This window comes from Haliaeetus albicilla, chromosome 10 (assembly GCF_947461875.1).
Source record: "Haliaeetus albicilla chromosome 10, bHalAlb1.1, whole genome shotgun sequence".
In the NCBI taxonomy this organism is placed as follows: Eukaryota; Metazoa; Chordata; class Aves; order Accipitriformes; family Accipitridae; genus Haliaeetus; species Haliaeetus albicilla.
Genome location: NC_091492.1, coordinates 38,531,324 through 38,551,838, shown reverse-complemented (window position 1 = coordinate 38,551,838; position 20,515 = coordinate 38,531,324). Strand labels below are relative to the sequence as shown.

Sequence of the window (20,515 nt, the reverse complement as noted above, 5' to 3'; positions counted from 1 at the left end):
AGAAGATGGGCCCTCCTGTGTCCCTGACTCTTCAATCAATGAAAACCAAATGCAGGCATGATGAGTAGGATGTGTTTTCCTAGTCACTGCTTTTTATTTCCTTATCAGTAAACTGCAAAGCATGAAGAAGAGCAAGAGTGTGTCACGTCATATAGCAAGGAACACAAAAAATGAAGCCCTTTTCACCATGTTTTGTAATGAAAACGTGGACTATTCAGAGACCTGGAAAGAGAAGCAAACCCTCAGACTTACGGACTGGGTTCTCTGGGAAAGGCACCACTCTTTTTTGTCTCATCAGTACCAGTTAAGTTGTGGGAACTCAGTTCCATTGAAACCCAGTGTTCCTTCTCTCTGACAGGAAAAAACTCCAGGCTGAAGACATGCTACATAGTCATTGCTAATGGAGAAGGAGAACCTGCCCACTGTGGATTAGCCCACTCATGATTTCCTGCAGCTCTGCTTTCTTTGCTCATGCTTTCTTTCAGTGCTGACATATCCACATTTGTCCCAATAGCAGAATCTCCAAAATCTAGGCAATTACCAAGCAAGAGGTTTAGCTTGAGGTGACAAGTTATGCTGGGATGCTTCTCTAGCATAGTGTCTCCTTTACACCAGGACTTTATACCTCCTTTACACCTTTTTTCTTCAGACATAGCAATGAGTTCCCCCTGCCCCCTCTCCAAAAACAAAGGGTGAAGACCTTGCTCCAGGTCACAGAATTATGGTCATAAGCTCTTCAAGAATGTCCTAGTTGCCCCTATACCATGTACTTGGTCTCAAGTCTAATTGTAAGAGGGAGGAACTTGCATACCGATTCTGCCTACTGATAGGTAAGATACTCTTCTTCCATTGGATTAAAGACCTAAACACTTCTTTTCACCTGGACTGAAGCTCCTTCTCTGGGAAAGCTCAGCAGCACTGACTTGTTAAAAGGAGCAGATAATTTCAATGTGAAAACTCTGCTGCCTTCTCTCAGTTTCACAAGTATGCTGTACATTTGAACCTTTCACACTCAATTCCTCCAGTAACTGTGGAGTCCTGGTTTTGGTAAGAAAATTAGCAGATCCTGTGTTTTCAGTTTACACAGCTGCTAACTTGCAGGGACTGACAAAGATCTTATTTCTTTATACACTGTGTTTAATTTTTTTCTGCAGACGATTTAATCCAGCTCATATTTCAGCAGTTGGAGAGAACGACCAAGTTCATCCTGCATCCTGCACTGCAGGTGATTATTTTTAAAATACACATTTGTGCTGTTTGTGGAGCAATGGATTCTTTCTTGCTTAGTGACGCTTCTGGGCACTACAGTAATAAAACAGCAAAATATGGAATGGAGAGTTTGTTATTAAAGTCTAGTAACAGTCATCACTGAGCAGTTACTCTGCTGTAGGGCTGTCTGTCTCTTCTTTCCACGGTAGTTCAGGCGGTTGAACTCCTCCATGACCTGCAGCATGGTCTTTCCTTTGGTCTCTGGCATCACCAGGAAGACAAAGATAGCCATGGACAGACAGTATGTCAGGAAAATGATGAAAGAGAAGCTACCAAGACCTTCCTGTAGATAAAGAAAGAGACAAAACATGTTCATATAAATTGATCTAGATTTCTTTCTCTTATGATATGAAGTTTCTGGTTTTGTATTTACTAAAAAACTTGGTCATGGACTCAGCTGATGTAAATCCTGCTTGCTGCCACCTGGGGAATGGCACCGAGGGGTAAGATGAACTAATTCTCCTTCCCTGTTTTAAGGAGGAAAGTTGTATGCTCGGCAGAGATTGATTGTCACTGACAATTCAGAGAAGCGCTGAGCTTCAGTTACTCTTCCTTTCTGCTCCATCCTTCTCAGTCTGTGCTAGACTGTGGAAGGTACATAGTGTGTTAGCTCTGCCCCTCCTTGCACAGTCCAAAACTGCAAAGGCTTTAGTTTCCTGCTACTTACAAGTACTGGGTGAGATCTCTGGGACTGCCCATTTTCCACATTAACCCCAAAGGAGATGCACATACAGGACAAAGGGGGAAAAGAAGGGAGTCCCTCATAACATTCAGATGACATCTGACAGTGCTGGTGCCTCTGTCACCACTTCTGTGTTTGCCAGTGTCACACTCTAACTGTGTGTAGAGTTAGCAGCATTTTGTGGTTCTGCTGGGCTTTCACTAGAAATCTGGGTAAAAAGAAAGAGGCCATCAGAACTGCAATTAGTTTGGGCTCTGTCCTTTGCATGAAGTGTTGAAAAAGAGAAGTACGCTCTGGGCTCAAGAAGGGTCTAAACTCCTCTGAACCGAAACAAAACACCTTACTTTCCTTACCACAATGAAAGGGAACAAAAGTCCAAGGATGAATAGTTGGATCCAGTTTGTAGCACCATTAAAAACATAAGCAGCTGGTCTGTATGACTGAATAAATATTTCTGTGGGCAAGGGGCATAATACTCCAGCTGAAAAAAATGTTGGAGAAAAAAGGAAGTTTAGAAATTTTGCAAGCTGCTTCTGTAACTCACACTTCATATTGCCACAGAAGTTAATGGTTTTAACTGACCTGGAAGTGTTTGAGGTGCTGCTTGGCTCTTCAGGAGGAAGGCATGTAGAAATGCAATATGAAATGAAGTTTTACCTCCTACCACAGTATGGAGGGCAATATCTACTCCTGCGCTGAATGAGGAGTAGAGATTCATGCTAACTGTGGAACCGCTATGCCTGGGACCTCTCCTAAAGGCTGCAGTGAGGAAGGAATGAGTTTATGAAACCATTCCAGTAGAAAATACCAACCTGGCCCAATGCCAAAGCTCATGATGAAAATAAAGATGAGTGCAACAGAGCAGTATGGTATCCAGGAAAAGGAATCCTGTGGTAGGAAATGAAAAGCAATTAAGATTTTATTTATCCAGTTCCATTAGAACATTGATCACTGCTAAGGGTGTCAATGTTGAACATACATCTGTTTCCTCTACTTCCAGAAACTTCACAAGAAGATAGTCTTGGCAGTGTTCATGGTTGTATTAAAGATATTGGCTTTAATCTGCATGTACATGGCTGGGAGCGGATGTCTGTTAGTACGATGGTTAGCCCCAAAAGTACTTCTACTCCCACTAAAAAGTTATTTGGGTGGAGGGAAATAGTAATATCTACCATACAATAAAACATGAAGACAGGACACAGCTCTAATGTGTGAGGTCTTACCTGTAGTGAAAGAGTGACTGTGAGGAGCCCTAAAGCCAAGGCCATAACAGTGTAGCTTTTCCACAGCAGTGTCTTCCTCCCTGCACGCTCAATTAGGAAACCCTGCAACCAGGAGGATACACTTTCAGCTCCAAAGGACAGACCTTAAAGGCAGGCACCAGTGAGCTGCTGCAGTAGCTGCCTTCACTGGCCAGGTAGGGGATGTCTTCAGAGTCAGGGACTGGGATGTGGTACCTCCTCTGGGAGGGTGAGTAAAGGCATCTGGGGTCCTGAGGCATAAAAGCATAAAGGTCCTGAGCAGGACCAAGAGGTGCAGGGAGGCAGGGGAAGGTGGGGAGGTGCAGGGCTGCAAGGATCATTGCCCAGGCAGAGGAGGCCTGAGATGGCACTCCACAGGCAGAGGATAGCAAGGGAGCAAAATGGAAACGCTTGCACTGTTAATTGCCATGAATCCTACAGCCGTTAGTCTTACTGACAAGTGGACTCAGGGATGGTCACCTGCCTTTCCTACAGGGGAAACTGGAACTCCCAAGGCTGGCTCAGGCTGGGTTGTGATTTTGAGGGAAATACTCTCCTGTCCTACCATAAATTGAATATAAATGCCCATGTTTGCATGGTGTGTAGAGATGATTTTGTGTAATCAGTGCAAAGTACTATGGTTGATTTGTTGCAGAAGTTTGATTCCTGAAGCTCCTTTTACAGTAGTTCTGAGTATTGAAATGAACCATGCATTACAGCAGAATGAAATTCAGCTGAAGAGCCACTTACACACAGAACTGTGGTGAGGATCTCGGTGATCCCGACTCCCAGGGAGACGTAGTGGGTTTGAGCAGGGGGGATTCCAGCCTTTATAAAGACACTGTATGCATAAAAGTAAACCTGGAAAGCATAGAAATGTGTGAAGGCTGTACCCATGTGATCATGTTTACACTAGCTTCTGTCTTTTTTGACAGAAAATAACTCATCAGGCCTTAACAAAAGTGAAAATCTTGATTTCAGTAACTAATCCTCAATGTTTTCATGTGGCTTATTTGTGCCAAACAGTTTTTACTAGCAGCTCTGTGTTGAGCTCAGTAACAAATACAGCCTTTTTCTTCTTTTTTTGCTTGCTTTCAGCACGGCCTTTGTTTTATGTTACAGGTTATAATTCTGACATCTTCCACGTGTATTAGCATCTCATGTACTTTGGATGAGAAGCATACAGAAATGTGGACAGTATATACTAAACAAATGGTTTAAATTATCTTTCTACCTCATCTTTAAGCCTTTGCAGTGATTTTGATAGTCATCATTTTTTCCAGATGTAAGCACTCCTAAAGCATAAGAAACTCCACTGTTAATATGCTCAATTTCTACTGGTCCTTCATGGTATAGTTACTGCTGCACTAGTGAGAACAGAAAGGGGTCTTATGAATCTTGAAGTCTTTCTGAATTTGCAAAATTAATCATGGAATCATTTGGGTTGGAAAAGACCTTTAAGATCATCAAGTCCAACCATTAACCTAGCTCTGCTAAGTCCACCACTAAACCATGTCCCTAAGCACCACATCTACACATCTTTTAAATACCTCCAGGGATGGTGAATCTGGATAATCTGGATTTTGAAACTTTCATGCTTTTACCGTAAGCTCATGTTATACAATAACTATTCCAATACTCAATACTATCTACTGAAACATATATAGAGATAGTTACAGAGAAAAGATACATTAGAGAGTATATATCAGTAACTGGGATGTTGTAATTGTCTGCAATCTGAGAAAGTGCAAAGTTAAAGGATTTAAAAAGAAACCCAAAGAGGTGAGAGTAAGGAAATGCACTGCCAGTGTACGTTACAAACCTGACTCAGTTTGTACTGAAATGGTTGAACAATTTTGGGTAGTGCATTCTGGAGTTCAGAGACACAGAGGAGGCTATGCTGTTCTTTTCTTGTTCCGTATTTGGGATTTTATTTTATCCTCTTCCATTCTCTTACTATAACAGGGTAATCCATAGAGATGCCTTCAGATGACACTTGCTAAAACACAGTTCTTGACTTATCCCAGGTCCCAAACTTCCACAGGAAAACATTATAAGGAACAGTAACAACAGATCCCCTCCTTACATTCACTGTCGCAGTCAGCATTTTACTACTCTTTGCAGAGCTTACTTTTTGCCAAGAAACTGCAAGCAATCTAGAAAGCAGAGAAAAGTAGCACACGTACCACATTGACACCAATTAACTGCATGCATGAGGCGACAAGAAAGAGAGTGATGAGCTGCCAACGGACAGATTTGTCACGAAAAAGATCACAAACGCTCTTAGCCTTCTCCCCACGGATGGCTTCCTGCTCTGCCATCATGTCATCTATTTCGGCCATATGGTCACCATCTCCCCAGAGCTGCTTCACAGCTGGAAGGAGACAAAGAAAGAAGATGACTCCTGGTCCAAGCTAATCAGCACAGACATGAATTCAGAGGATTACTTCCTGCGTTGCAGAGTGTCTTATTTGAGCTTCAGGCTCTGTGCTTTTGTGAACTTCCTAGAGATCTGGGTTCAGATTAGGCACAGATCCAGTTCATTGCTATCTATTTTTACCCATAATCACAACCTCACCTTTGGCCAATAGCTGCTTACCGTGTTTCAATGTAAATCACACCTAAAGTCTTACCAATCCTTCCCCAAATACTGTCCTGCTAAAGGTGCAGTTCTAGTGCACACACCAAAACACAGACAAGGAAAAATGACTCCTACATTAAAAAATAAGTCTATATCTAAAGAGTTCTCTCTTTTTATAGTTAAAAACCCACAATGGCTGTTTCTCTGTTTATGTCAGTAGTTGCTGTTAGGGTTACCGAAGAACTGGAATGCTTACAGATATAGCATGACAGTAAAGAGCATCTCTTCCTTACATAGAGCCAGAAAGTACCATATCCACACCCTGACTGTTCAGGGCAGAAACTGTACTGATACTGTGTGATCATGTCCCTCAGAAGATCCTGGCAGAGGGTAAGGGAAATACTAGTGCTAAGAGAGCACTAATATCAAAACAGAAGAGGCTGTCTTTCATTTAAGCTGAAAGTGGTTTCAGTGGCAAAAGACCATTTCCTTACCTTTGATGCATCGCTCTTTGTCCTTTTTGTCAATGAGCAGGTAGCGGGGAGAGTCTGGGAAGAAGGGGAGGGTGAGAAGCTGAAAGAGGGCGGGAAGCGCATTGACTGCCATGAGAACAGGCCAGAGAGCATCTACTCCGAGAACTTCTCTGAAACAAAACCAGCAGAGTGAGAGGAGCTGAGCAACTGCTGGCCATGTGAGCACACGCTGACACAGGGTGGTCCCTCGGCCCTGCTGTGTGTGTCCTGGCTTCTCGCGCCAAGGAGTCTCCAGCATTTCTCATCCCAGAAAACTGAAAATCTCAATGGGAGGTGGAAGGGGAGAGCAGAGTGCTGCTGCCTGCAGCATGCTAATTACACAGTGTAGCCACCTGCTGCTCAGTGGCGAGTGCAGCAAGGCTAACTGCATTCTCCTGCAGCAGCTGAGGGCCCACAGGGACGAACAGTGTCCCTGCACAAGTGCTGAAGAAAGAACCTGCAGTGGCTGATCCCTCTGATTCTGTTCCAAAGTCTCAAGTTACAATTAAGATAGGATCCACTGGGTTATCAGCCTGATATTGACTCTCCCAAATAGCAGCCACTGGGTTTCCTGCAGCTTTGAGAATACTGTCACCAGAATGATGCGTGCCGTGGGAACGGGACGGACCATTTTTGACACAGGACAGGCAGAAGGAGCCTGTGCTAGGGCAAATGAATCCATCACACGTTTCTGGTTTTGCGTGTGTGTTTGATGACAGGGTGTGCCAGTTTTTGTGTATTTTCAAGAAAGTTTGGATGGATCTGATATTCCCTGCTCCTTCTAAAAAAATAAAACATAAAGATCAGTTCTTACAAAAGATAGATTTCTTTCAAACCCATTTTAATCTGTTAAAGGTTTTTATTATCTGTATTTTGATCTGTCTTTGCCAGGAAGCAACAGTGTCCTTCAGGGTTAAGTATTTTGTATGATTTCTGTCTCCCATTCACTTAAGTCAGGAATTTGGGCTGAGCTAATTCAGTTTGGCTGCCTAGGGTACCCTGAAAACATGTCTAAAAATAGTTACTGATTTGCCTATCCTAAGCTTGCATTGATATATGTATATATTTTAATAACAATAAATTAAATAGCTCTCAGACCCCCCTTACCTGAGACCCAGAGCAAATCCTACAAACTTTCCGACAGCAGTGGCAGTAGAAGCTGTTATGGCAATCAGGCCGCGGAGCTTCCGTGGGGCACATTCCCCAGCATACATGAGATGGATATTCAGAGCTAAGCCTGCAGTGACAAATGACTGTTAGGGCAATTCAGACTCCCATAGGTCTGGTGTTTTGGAGGGGACCATTACAGGCAAAGCATATAGGGTTAGGCTCTGAGACACTTTTTTAACCGTGCTGAGTATGTGTCTGCCTGACATGAAGCATGTTCCCATTACAGTGGCCTTGCATCTTTGCTAAATATTTCATTAAGTATGTTCCCCTGGGAAATCTGTCCTTCAGCAGGCTGGCCTTCTCTTACAATGTTTCCTACAGCCACATATACAGGATTGCTGTTAATCCCTTTAATCTAGATTATATATTTCAGTGTCTACTCAGGATGCTATGTGCCTTATTTTGTGCTTGAAACCAATAAGTTAACAAATGCTATATATTCCATTTGCTCAGCGAATTTTTTTTGCTGGTTAGTATTATCTTTATCCAATTGGTCAGGGATTGAAAACACTGACAGAATGTAACCTTCTGAGGCATGTGGAAATTAGAATTGCCCAATATGAAAACCATTCCCTTGTCTGTAATATGGAAGGCCGTATCAGCCACAACAAGCAGCAACAGAAACAACAGAGGTCAGCTTTCTATATAGCGAGCATGCTCCCCTGAAATATTGCATATGTTGGCTTTTTCACAAGTTGGCAGTACTTTTTATATGGATTGGATGTAAAGATAAAAGAATGAGAAATGGAGATGTCACATGTGATTAATTTAATTGTTTCTGTTTTCTTATTTAGTTAAAAATGCATTCAGCAATCAGGCCCTTTGCAGAGTTTAGTAAAAATCTGTGATCAGTATACTCAGTTTGGTAAATCTTTTTGACCATCAGTCACTGGTTCTCCCAACTATTTAATACCATAGGTAGGAATGCTAATTTACCTCCACACACTCCAGAAAATAATCTTCCAGCAATGATCATCTCAAAGGATCCACACAGCCGGCTAAGTCCCATCAGAGTTGCACTCAGCAGAGCAGGGATATTGGCGAACAGCATGGCTTTCTTCCTGGAATTCATTTAAATTAATGTGAGCATAAATACTGTCCATGTGTCATTCACAGCCTGACAGAAGTGGCATGAATTGTGCCATGGTTAAAGACTCTGTGTCAGCCTCTGAGATCAGCTGCAGTGAAGTAAATGGGAAATGGGAATGGGAAAACTTTGTCATGGACTGATAAGCTAGTTGAAGCTTTTGATGCCTCTAGTGGAGCCAGTATCTACACTGAAGAACAAGCTTTGTGAGCAGTTGTCTGTGAAATTCACTTTAAAATGCATGCACTCCTCATGTGATTTCTCTGGACTGGATTTGCTTTGGAATTTATAAGTGAGAGGCTATGATCTTCTTTGTGATCATTGGCAGATTTTGCCGTTCTGTTTCTTCACTGAACTGATCCTTCATCTGAAGCAGGTCTGGGCTGCTCACAGTGCCACTTTACAAGCAGTGTTTCTCCCCGGACATAGTCACTTATTTTTGCAGTTGTGGGTGTAAACAGAAAGACTAATGTAATCACTATTCCTACCTTCCAAATCTAACAGACAAATATCCTGCGGACAGGGACCCCAGAAGCCCACCGATGCTGTAAATGGACACAACAAAGGACCACGTCAAAGTAATCATGTCTTCGCTGGGAGAAGAGCTGTATCTCTTCAGCCAGGTCTCACGGATGAAACTTTTGATGTACTTTAAAAGAAAAACAGAAACCAATGGACTCAGTCAACATGGTTTTGCATAATTGCACCTCTTTTTTACTTCTCTTACCTACTTACTGCTCTTTTTGATACATTTCTATTGACACCTTGGTTGAAATCTTAGCCCCAGTGAAATCAAAGGGAATTTTGCCACTAACATCCCCGGAGTTAATGTTTTAGCAACAAGGTGCAATGAATAAGTATCTCAATATTAAATATCAATGGTGAGTGTCACTAAGAGAGTGGCAGGTTGGTCTTCTGTTTATGTGCTAAACCCTGATTGTTTTGCTACCCGATCTTCCTTGCCATTCCGGCTTGTCTCTCTGTCTCTCTTGTCCACCTGCTGCTTCCTGTCTGATGCTTTGGGTGAAATCCAGGTTTGACTTCAAGTGACTTCAGTGAGATCAGGATTTGTCGCTTGATGTGGCCCATTGTGGGGTCTCTCTGACCTACTGTTCATAACCTCCATGGCACCCTCATTCTTGATGAGGGTTCCCAATGTGTTAATAGTATGAGTTCAATGTCCTTGGCACCACTCAGGATGACAAACCTGTCTCCTGATTTTCCTTTTCCAGCTGCAGGTATCAGTGCTGACCTCAGCTCTAGAGCTACAGTCCTTCCCTGTCCTATTTCACCTCACAGTCACTTAGACCTAGTGTATGTGGCCAAGCACATGGTACAAAGGACTCCCTGAGCACTGGAAAGAGAAGAATGTCCTGTAAGCAATCCAACTCAGTAAGGGGGAAATGGCTGACTTTATAGATATCACTCATCCTCCCCTTTCCCAGTTCTGTCACACCAGACATTTAACTTCTGCTAAATGAAACAAAAGAGCAATAGCAGCCACTCTTTAGAACGAAGAAGCCACAATAAGTCTAGTTTTGAGAGCAGAAATGAAAAAGTTATTGATTGCATATAGAGGCAGGAATGCATGAGAACACTGAAATCCATGCTGGTAGCTCAAGTTTTCAGCTGTCCGTGCTTACCTCAGCAGGAGAATTGATAATGGAGACCTGCAACCCATACTGGAAAGATCCACCAATGCCCAGGACAAAAGCCAGGAGGAAGAGATTGTAGCTCATTTTCTGGGAGGAAATAAAAACAGCAAACAAAGCTGGTACAGCTATTCAGACATGCCCCCAGCTGTCCTGTTTTACCTCCAGGAACTCTAACAGCTTAAGCAATGCCATGCACCTGCCTCCTCTGAGACCAAGGAGCCAGTGCAGAGTGCAACAGAAGACCACAGCTACTAAAGCAAAGGACAGTGAGAAATTTGAGAGGCAAAGCTTGTAGCTGTCTCCCAGAACCCAGTTACACACTTCAGTGCTTCTGTTTTCAGCTTTGGCCATCTTAATCTGCACTATCATAGGGTAACTATTTGCAGGAGCATGGTGCAATGTGCAAGCATTATGTGCACGATTCTATTTGTCCTTTCTTCTCCTTCTCCTTTCCCACTTGTTATGTCACCTAAATGAATATTTTGCTCAGTGACTTGGCTGAGACTGGATAAACATTTGGGGATTGAAGGGCATTCCTGGTTTCATTGTTTATTCATCCTTTCTTAGAACTATATCGGATAGGAGGCTTAAGAGTAACCCCCACAATATAGTACTGTGATACATGCATACCCCATCCCTCCCACTCCCACTGTTCTCTGTTACTGAGTGTCCTAGTGATATTCTGTCCAGCAATGATGGCATGATGCTGCACTTCTATCTCTAGAACAGATAATATTCAAAAGCAATGCTGAACAATGACTGCCAAACATTTACAAGCTGATTTCTAATCAGGTGAATGCCATTGCTTGAATGGGCATCTAATTTATCCATGTTGCAATATCCCTGGCTTCAAAGGAGTCAGCTCTAAATAAATTTGGTATTTGGCACATTCATATATTAAATGACAACAATCTCCTGTTTGTCAAAGCACTAGGAAGAAATGAGATTCACAGTCTCTACTACTAGACATCCCTAGCATCCTTCCTGCTACAAAAAATGTCACACATCAGCAGGAAACTCCCCATCAGCAAAAAAAATCAGTAAGCTCTATTCTAAGTGCAAATTTTATATTGCACCTGCAGCAAATTTCTTAGTCTCATCCCCATTCTGTACTATAACACCACTGCTTGCTTCTTCTGTTGAATCTCTTGGGTGATTTTTCCAGTCTAATAGATTTTAAATTCAGGAAGATTTTTTTAACTTCATAGTCATCCTAAAATTGGTTTTTAAAAACATTTTGTTTTATCTTTTCTGGGTATCCATTCCTATACCTCCTTGACTAGAAAGGATTGTTTTCCATCCTTTGGTGTTTACATCTTTCAGATACTTTTTTATTCATAACTCTCTTATTGTGGAGGACTTTTTCAGTCTTCCAGGCGTCCTCCATCTATCAAATCATATAGCTTTTTTTTGTTGCTGTGGTCTGAACTCCCTTGGTTTGTCTTCCCCTGTTATGTATCAGACATTAAATATAAACACGCTCTTAAATCCAGTTTTCTTTGCTTTTTAAAGATAATTCCTTGCAAGATATTTGGTATATTTCAGATATGACCTCATACGATTATTTTAACCACATCTGATTCAGATTTTTTTTTTTCTGTACTTAATTTATGCAACAGGTCTTTTAGAATAGCAGAAAGGAAAAGTATGCAAAAATTCTATTTGGGGAAAAAAAAGATAAACATATACCAACTTGCATGCAAAGGTAGTCATCGTCACTTGCAGACTAGGTCTTTCCTGATGCTTTCTTTGGTTACTTTGGAAAAAGTCACTCTATATATAAAGAGTAGCCTGAGATAATATTTCAACATGTCATTTCATTCTTTCTCAGTGTTTACACTCACTTTGGTTTGTCATTATTGTGTTGGTTACTGATGAAACTGCAGATAATTTTGGCAAGCTGTGCATTCATGCCAGGTCACTAGGGAAAAGAAGCTCCAGCAGCAGCTGACAAATAATATGAGCTGCAGGAGTTGAGTAAAGGACAATAAAAAAGGCACTGATGGAAGCCAAAGTCCAGATACTGGCGCAAACTAGAGTGGACTGGCGTGGACTCCCCAGGTCATAGGTTGGGTAATCAGTTATCACATTTAAAGGAAAAGTTCCTGACTGCTACTTTGAGCCTCAATACAGCAAAGCCTTCTGAAGCCTGACTTGACCAAGCCTGACTAAGCCTATGCATTCAACTCTTGAATTATGGGATCAGTTGACACTTTAAGAGCAATGGTCATTGCCTGAAAGTTCAAGTGTGTGTCCCTGTAATATATAGTAGATGGTAGGAAAGTTGAATGTCTGTCTTAAATCCTGACTGTAAAATAAATAAATTACATCTTTACTCTTATTCATAATTCTCAAAGGGCCTCTTTATCTAGCAGTCTCCAAGATGGTTCTGTTAAAATGCTTTTACAAGTTATTCAAACAGCTTAGGGGGAGATTCTTTCTCCTGGTGAGTGGCTGCACTTGGCAGTTCCCCAAGCTAGGATGCTGCATGTCTTTGGTGTCTGGAAGAATCCCAGCCCCAGCTGGGTTGGAAGTGAGAGGTGGCTTGTGCAGAGGAGCATTGTCTGAGGACAGCAGCAGTTACTATTTTTCTCTGGTGTTGATAGTTATTAATCAATCCAACAGTGCACGGTGATTTGATTTGTAAACAATAATATGAACGATGAATCTCTGAGGATCACTTTTCAAGACGTATTTTTGCTTAACACTTCACAGGGTAAGAAAATTGACGTAAACAAGTGTCATATATTTTTTCAGTTGAAGGTGTTTTAATTCAGTAACAATTAACCAACTTGTTAAATGCTGCAATTAAAATGTAACCAATTAGACCAATTAAAATGTAACCACTGTTTGTCTTTGCTTAATCAGTCTAAAGACACCTGATTTCAGGCCATAGTCAGAAAAAAAGCTGGGGGTTGGAATTAGTGTTTTCTGACACATGTACTGGCAGGACTGGCTCCAAAACTCAGGAAGTCAAGTAAATGTGCATAATTTCTGAACAGGCGTGTTTCATACTGTCAGGTGCAGACGGCCTCCGTCCTTCCAGGGCTCTGGGGGAAGGCACAACAATACTGACTCATGGGAGTAGCCACAAAAGTGGCCAAGGTGAGGACCTCTGGACATTGGAGGACTTCTCCCAGTCTTAACCAATTCTTCTCTGACGTGTACATCTCAGCAGTGTGTGCCAGGTCCCTCCCTCTGCCCAGGCAGTCTCTTCAGTCCATCCCCTGCTTCCTAGCCTGTATCTTTTCTACTGCCTTGTCGTCTTTGCTTCACTTCTGTCTCCTGTCCTTTCTCTGGTCCTCACTAAAGGAATGACAGAATATTTTGATACCATCATGATGGTATCAGCACTTCTTGCTTTGACTGTGTTTTTTACTCTTTCCATCTGCCCCTTACTGCTCTCTCCAAACTATAGAAATTAAAAGTATCTCTGCAGTTCCCAGCTCCATGGAGTCCTGCTCTTGATTGTCTTGTCTCAAAATTCTGTGTATTTCAAAATCTCAGTGTCGTCCAAGAGCAGAGATACCTGCTCTTGCCCATGTCTGTATATGAATGATTTCTAAAATAGCAGCAATCACAAATGAACAAAAGTTTAGTTTTATTTTTCCTATGTTATAAACCTTAGGTAGTGAAAGACAGTTTTTGCACAGACTCCTCTTCTGAGCAATAGATCTGCTGCTCCACTCATGCCCAGCATGACAGTAGTACACTCCGGAAATGTTTACAGTCTTGTCATTCAAAAATGTTGTATTTTTTTAAAAAATGCAGTTAAAAAAATATACTGAAAGAAACTTTAACTACTGATTTTGAAAATGTATGTGTTCTTCTTTGCTGTAACCATCAGCAGTCCTGTGATTTTCATACAAACAAAGCCAAAAGAAAAGAGATGGCTTGATTATGATTTTGAGAAGAAACTGGAAGAAATTTCACCAGTCAACCCAATGCCTGTGAAAGGCAATATTAAATGAGGAGTGTTGCCCTGTTCTGTACCAGGTTAGCTATAAAGAATCAGTACCACATCTGGGTCTTTTCCAATATGCTGTATGGAGACAACAAGAACATGCTGTGAAGAATGTTCTGCTGTGATCTAAATCTCCACATCCAAAATAAGCTGCTGCTGTAAGAGCTCCTCACCACACCCTAACCTTAGCAGAGCGCAGATGTAAAACTCAAAAAGATGCACCAGCAGTGTCCGTGAGAGCAGTACAAGTTGGACTAGAGAATTACTTGTGCTTTGCAACACAAGTTGTCTGGAAGACAACAAACAAGCCATGAAGAAAACCAGTCCAGAATAAATAGTCTGCAAAACAATGCCCAAAAGTCAGTTGTATAATAAGCCACTTAGCAAGTACTAGAAGCTTTCTTCCTAATCCACATGTCACATGTTTTTATAGCTGAAAATAATTAACTGCTCACTATTGCTCAACAAGTATGGGTCTATCTGAAATCACTTAATAACAGAAACAAGGGGAGCACCAAGACAAGGTACTGAGAATTCCATCTGGTGTCTGAAAACAGAACTTAATCGTATTAATTTCTGTGTTAGGGAGCCCAGATTCAGGGGCAAGGAAAGAAAGGCTTCTGAGATGGAAGTTACTGTTTGTCTGGAGGAGAAATATAAAAGAAATTCAGAAGAAATTTGCTAAAGCATTGCATGGTGTTGCTTGATGATAGAATAAGGCATCATTCTGTCACTCTCTAATATGGATTCTAAAATATGTATGTGTTACTTAGCACTAAAAACTGAAAACAGATTATTAAACTTTCGTTGGGATATATCAGTTCATGTATATCTTTTCAAGGTGAACCTAAGAACCTAAGAGTAATATATTGTCCCTAACCCTACTTCTCTCTTAGTGTCCCTGCAAAAGAACACAACCACTGCAGAATTTCCCCCAGATACCATCCTCCTCTCTTCTGCTATGTGGTGGGTTTGATCTCTCCAGGGCCTTTATAAAAAACTGCATGGGTCTGAGCTTTGAAGTTCCATTTCTTGAATGCCTCCAAGGTTTCCAGGAAGGACTTTCCCTTTGTCTCAGGAAGGAAAAACCCAGTGTAGAGTGCAGTGCAGACGCAGTCCACAAGGAATGGGACATAGCAGAAATGTGCTAGACTTTTCTGAGGAGGAGATAAAAAACAAGACTGTGTTGGTGACATTCTGTACAACGACAAATAGGCCGCTAATCTCTGTTCCTGTGTGGACTAACTTCACCTGGGGAGTATTTCTGTACACCCTGGTGAGGGCCTCACATGCCTAGATGCAACAGGTCCCCAGGACAGTTTGGGAGATTTAACAGAGCAGGAAGAGTAGTATCTCAAAATGTCTTTTTCTGTCTTTCTCTCTATATGTAATTGTATAGAATGGGGACCCACAGTAGGAAATAAGACAGGATTGGATATTGTGGAGTTCTGCTCCCTTTCACTTCAGGAATCACCTTAGGGAATGATGCCAGGGTCTGGCCAAGGGAAATCACATCACAACTCTAGTCCCAGCTGTTCTCAGCTGAGGACAGAGGAGGAATATTGGTCATCCATGCCCCATATTAATCCTCTTCCAGCCTCACATCAGAAATCACAGTAGGGAACATGAAGGAAGTTTGGTTTAGAGGAGTTCTGACCACTTTCCTCATAAAGATACTTTTCATGGCAGTGCTATCTTGCTGTGTGACTGCAGTTTGTGATATTCCAGGCCCTGTCTCTTTTCCTGGTCACTATAAGAGCCTCTTTCTTGTACAAAACACTAAAGAGCTGCAGGTGGTTGCTTTGCCTTGGGAACCCACCACAATGAATGGAAGGGCTGTTCCAACCAGAAATAGGTTGAACCAGAGCAGAGAGCCACAGATCATGTAAGCAACTGGCCAGGACATTTGATCAAAAACCTCTGTGGGGAGAATTCCTGTTACACCAGCTGGAAAAAGAAATGGCAAGAAAGTTAATAATACCGTTAACATTATATTAAAAACCAGAGAACATATACTAACAAGCAAAAGCAACATGAAGTATATGAGAACAGTAAATTATTCTCACTCAATGCCAGAACAAGTGGTAATAGAGATTAACTGCAGTGGGGAAATTTTAGGTTAAATATTAAGGACTGGCTAATTATTCAAACTCTCTCATGTTAGAATAAACTGCCAGGAAAGGTTTTGTAATCCACATTATTCTCACCAGGACCCAACTGTGAGAATGGCTTATAATTAATTCAACCCTATGGCACCGTAGGTACTGGGACAAGAAATTGCTGCCAACTTATGTAGCATGCGACAGTGGCAGCTTGGTTCTTTTCTCACTTGCCTTCCTTCAAACTCATGTAAGGGAACAGAACCTCACATCTACTCGCACATGGCGCAAACATCTGCACACTCACACAGCCTGTGTGCTGCCCCCACGACCACAAAAACTAATGGGTTCTGCCAAGAAAATGCATGTTAGTAGGCTAACAAGTAGATGTGGAAATTGTGCTTTCAGGTATCTGCAAGTAAATAATCAGATAACGTAGCTGTCAATCTCTAGGGTTAAAGTGAAGCATTAGAAATGCTGGTCTACAGCCCTAATGGATTGGGCAGCAAATCAAACCCTTGTTGTCCATTTAAGACAAGAATTGCCTCCAAGTGCCATCACAAGATGGCTGTAAGGAGAAACGAGACAAAGAACAGCACAGACTGTCCCTGCACAACACTGACTTCCAGGGGCATGGAAGCCCCTGTAAAACAGCTGAAAACTGCTGGCAGAAATTGCCTCATTCTTTTGAGTGTGCTGTGGCTAAAGAGGGTCTTAGAGTTTCCGTAAGCTGCTTGCACACATCTCCAAGCCCCTGCAGGACCCAAAAGTTTCAGTGAAAACACTGAGGAAACTGACCTGGTCCAATTCCAAAGCTCAGGATAAGGGTGAAAATGCAGGCCCTGCTGACATAAAGGCATCCACCTAATCTGAATCTACAGCCACAGAGACCAACAGAAAAACAGTGAGAGCACTTACACTTATTTGCCACCACTAAACACCCCAGTCACACAAAACGCAAAGCCCAACTCCATTCCACTTAAATAATTAAGTTTATTACCTGCTGGCTCAGAGCAACCATGAAGACAATGGCCCATCCTGCCATGAAGATACATCTGCCCAGGAGCAGTGGCCTCTGACCAGCATAATATAGAATCACATTTTGCACAAAGTAACTCAGGGAAATAAAACAAGATATTTAACTTGTGTTTATATTTCCTGCCTGCTCCCTCTTCCCATTTCAATACTCCATGCCTAGTTCACTCTACAACTACTTTAAGGATGTTGTCCACTTCTTAGCATAAAAAGGAAAAGTCAAAGGAAAGAAGAGTCTGCTGGCAGGAGTCAGGTAAGAAGGGTGTTCAGGGGAGATGAGAATGTCCCAGCTGCAGCCTAAACTCTGCCACTATCTTGTCACTAGCAAGAGAGTTACATTTTTTAGAGATTTCAGACAGTGACGATGATGCAGTGTCTGACAAAATACTTCTGCATTAACCTGTCTGGACATGAGTGCTGAGAGACTGCCTGGCTGCTGTACATAAAGAGCTTCCTTGGCATGAAAAGCAATGTAAATCCAAAATGTGTAATTAACAGCCTCCTCACTGACTCAACAGAGTCGGCATGTCAGCAGAGTGCATTAGAAGTCTCACACAAGTGACAGACATGATCAGATCACAGCTCCCCATGATGATTACAACATATGGGATTTTGTCCTGAGGAATTCCAGCCTCCTGGAACACGTAAGCTGCATAAAAATACATCTGGGGAGAGAAAAGAGGAGAAAGCAGTGAGGGAAAATGTCTGAAAATACATCCCATTGTTTTTCCTGAAGGATCACGCAGAGAATGACTAATGCACTGTCATACAGACTATTTTGACAGCATCCCTCTGAATCTTGCCATAATGCACAGGTGTACTTTGGGAACTATGCACCTGAGATTTGAAGATCTCCACAGGCAGAGCAGACCACTATTCGTTCTTCCCCTGCAGCAGGAATGTTAAACCCAAGAGCTTGCACTGATGTCTTGCGATACAGCAGTGCTGCTGATTGCTGTGGCTGCCAGGCTGCTTACTGAATCATTCCCACAGAGCTGCATGGTGCTGCTCAGCACAACGATACTCATCAGCTGCCACCTCAAAGCTGGATTTTGGAAGAGCTCCCAAGGCTCCTTTGCCCTCAGACCTTTAACAGCAGCCTGTTGAGCCAGCATCTCTTCCGCTCAGGTCACTGTTGCCTCTGAGCTTCTGCAGTGCTGCAAGGACAAGGGAACCCCTAATTCCCTGAACTTTACCTTCAGTTTGCCTGCTCTGCAGGGTGATGGATTGAGCAGCAAGTGATGGCTGCAGAAAGCTGTAGGACAGAGTCTGTGATCATGGTGTTACCTTCACAGAGATGGCCAGTTGTGGTGCGGCCAGTTGTGGTGCAGCCTCTTGAAGGATTTGGGGGAAAGGAGTGCAAATCCCTGACCATTGTTTGATAAGACAGTATTTCCAACCAGTGCCATTTTAGCAGCCATGCTTCTGACTCAGATCTCAAGTGACTTCCGTGGGACATGCAGGCAATTAAGATGTTCTTGGTACACAGCACATATTCCCCGAAAATTAATTCCAGCCGCTCTGTATATGGGGATTTGTATGCTACAAATCTAAGCAAATCCCTTAATATGAATTGGCTTCAGATTTGGTCATGAGCTCTTCAACCAGCATTTATTTCACTTCATAGTTACAAAACATATTCGCCATTGTGAACACAAGTCCCACCTTTTGACCCTACCATTGTAGCAAAAAAGTCTTTTGTGGGAAGATGCCTTTCAATTACCTCAATAGATCAAAAATATTTAAGATTATAGAATGTTCTTCAGTTTGGAAAGAGGAAGTGATCATATCTGGAACTTGATATGATACTTCTTACATGTAAAAGTTGTGGCACCATTCTCAAAACGTCGGGGCCCAAGACTGTGCACAAAAGCAGGATGCAAAAAAGCATACATTCATCTGCGTTCAGAATTACTGTGGATGTTCATACAAATACATACCCAACCACCACCTGGGCACTATTTAAGGGTGCAGCAGCTAATGCAATTACAAACATTGATGGCACCACATATTTTGTACAGACCAAGTATGGTCCTCTGGTTTAGAAAAACATTATCCATGGGACTAGTGACATAGCCATGGTATTGGGCTTAAAGCTTTTATGTTCATCTAAGGAGGCTGGCAGAGTCACCAAACAGAATATTTGTCTTGGAAAGAAGTCTACATTTCAATCTGCTTTGGACTGAACGTGCTGGACTATATGTTAAGAATAGGCAATCAACCTTCTCACTGTTTATGTGCCCAGTCAGTAGATCTCACATGCTCAGTGAGAGGCTAACAGTCATCCTAAACTCACCAGAGAAGCAGGATTCTTTATCTCCATGGTCAATCAAGAGGTATCTGGGACTTTCAGAGAACCAAGGCAGAGCCATGAGCTGAATCAGGGCAGGCACCACATTTCTAGCTAAAAGGAATGGTCAGCTCTCCTCCCCTCCTAGTGGCTCCCTAGAGAAAAACAAACAAACAAACAAACAAAAAAACCCCAACATAATTTGCACTGTACATTTTACAACCTGGCAAGAGCCCAGCATCCTCTGCTGCATGTGGACACTCAAAAAGAAAGAAAAAAGAGGGGTAGTAAAGAAAAAAAAAAGAAAAAAAAAAAGAGAAGAATAAGTATAAAGTGGTCTTCTTGCTCTACATTACTTGAGTCCAACAACCTCTCACAGCACCAACCCCAGGGCTGTAAACGATGCAGAGGTCAAGGCCACAGCTCCTCTGAGCTTCTTTGGGGCACTTTTTGCCAGATACATGGGCTGAATGTTCATGCTTACACCTGGGCAAGGCAGACAAATGCTGACCTCAGCTTGTAGACAGAGGAGACGAGGACAAATGCAGTCAGCCACCTCTCGAGGTTGCCAGCTGGACCCTTCTGTTGTAGGCCATGTGATGACTGATCTACTGTTCCGTCATGATTTCCTATTTAAAAGGATGGCAGAAAACTGAGCACAAAAATGATGGTGATTATGTAGGTGGTTACTGTGCTATGGAGTTGAGCTGAAATCCTTGTAACACTTCAGCTGGGTCAGAATATGATGAGAAGGTAATGTGGGAGAAAGAACTGTTCCCCATTGGGTTTTGAGACATTAAATACCGCCATATTAGGTAGTTTCTCCCTCCCAGAATGTTAATGGCAGACTGATCTGTGATAGAAAACATGTTTTCATGATTTTTAACTATGGTGGGTATTGTGCTGTAGGGCTCATAATTCCTCTTGTAC

At 42.2% G+C, this 20,515-nt stretch overlaps 1 protein-coding gene across 1 annotated transcript; it reads right to left on the bottom strand.

Moving 5' to 3' along the window:
• Positions 1 to 1,176: 1,176 nt before the first annotated feature.
• LOC104319029 (solute carrier family 2, facilitated glucose transporter member 11) lies at positions 1,177 to 20,356 on the bottom strand. Its single transcript, XM_069795107.1, has 13 exons — positions 19,592 to 20,356; positions 10,186 to 10,284; positions 9,031 to 9,191; positions 8,392 to 8,516; positions 7,393 to 7,522; positions 6,268 to 6,416; positions 5,379 to 5,566; positions 3,943 to 4,053; positions 3,175 to 3,276; positions 2,764 to 2,839; positions 2,534 to 2,611; positions 2,305 to 2,432; positions 1,177 to 1,552 (listed from the first exon to the last, which is right to left on the bottom strand). Exons 1-13 carry the CDS (start codon positions 19,616 to 19,618, stop codon positions 1,346 to 1,348), a joined length of 1,581 nt encoding a protein of 526 aa, XP_069651208.1. The 5' UTR covers positions 19,619 to 20,356; the 3' UTR covers positions 1,177 to 1,345.
• Between the last annotated feature and the right edge of the window lie 159 nt (positions 20,357 to 20,515).

Coding starts and splice junctions, on each gene's coding strand:
- LOC104319029 (XM_069795107.1), bottom strand. CDS start 19,618: ATGGAGATAAAGAATCCTGCTTCTCTG. Junction 6,417..7,392: donor GGATTTGCTCTGGGTCTCAG/GTAAGGGGGGTC, acceptor GTTTTGTTTCAG/AGAAGTTCTCGGAGTAGATG. Junction 2,433..2,533: donor AGCACCTCAAACACTTCCAG/GTCAGTTAAAAC, acceptor CATTTTTTTCAG/CTGGAGTATTATGCCCCTTG.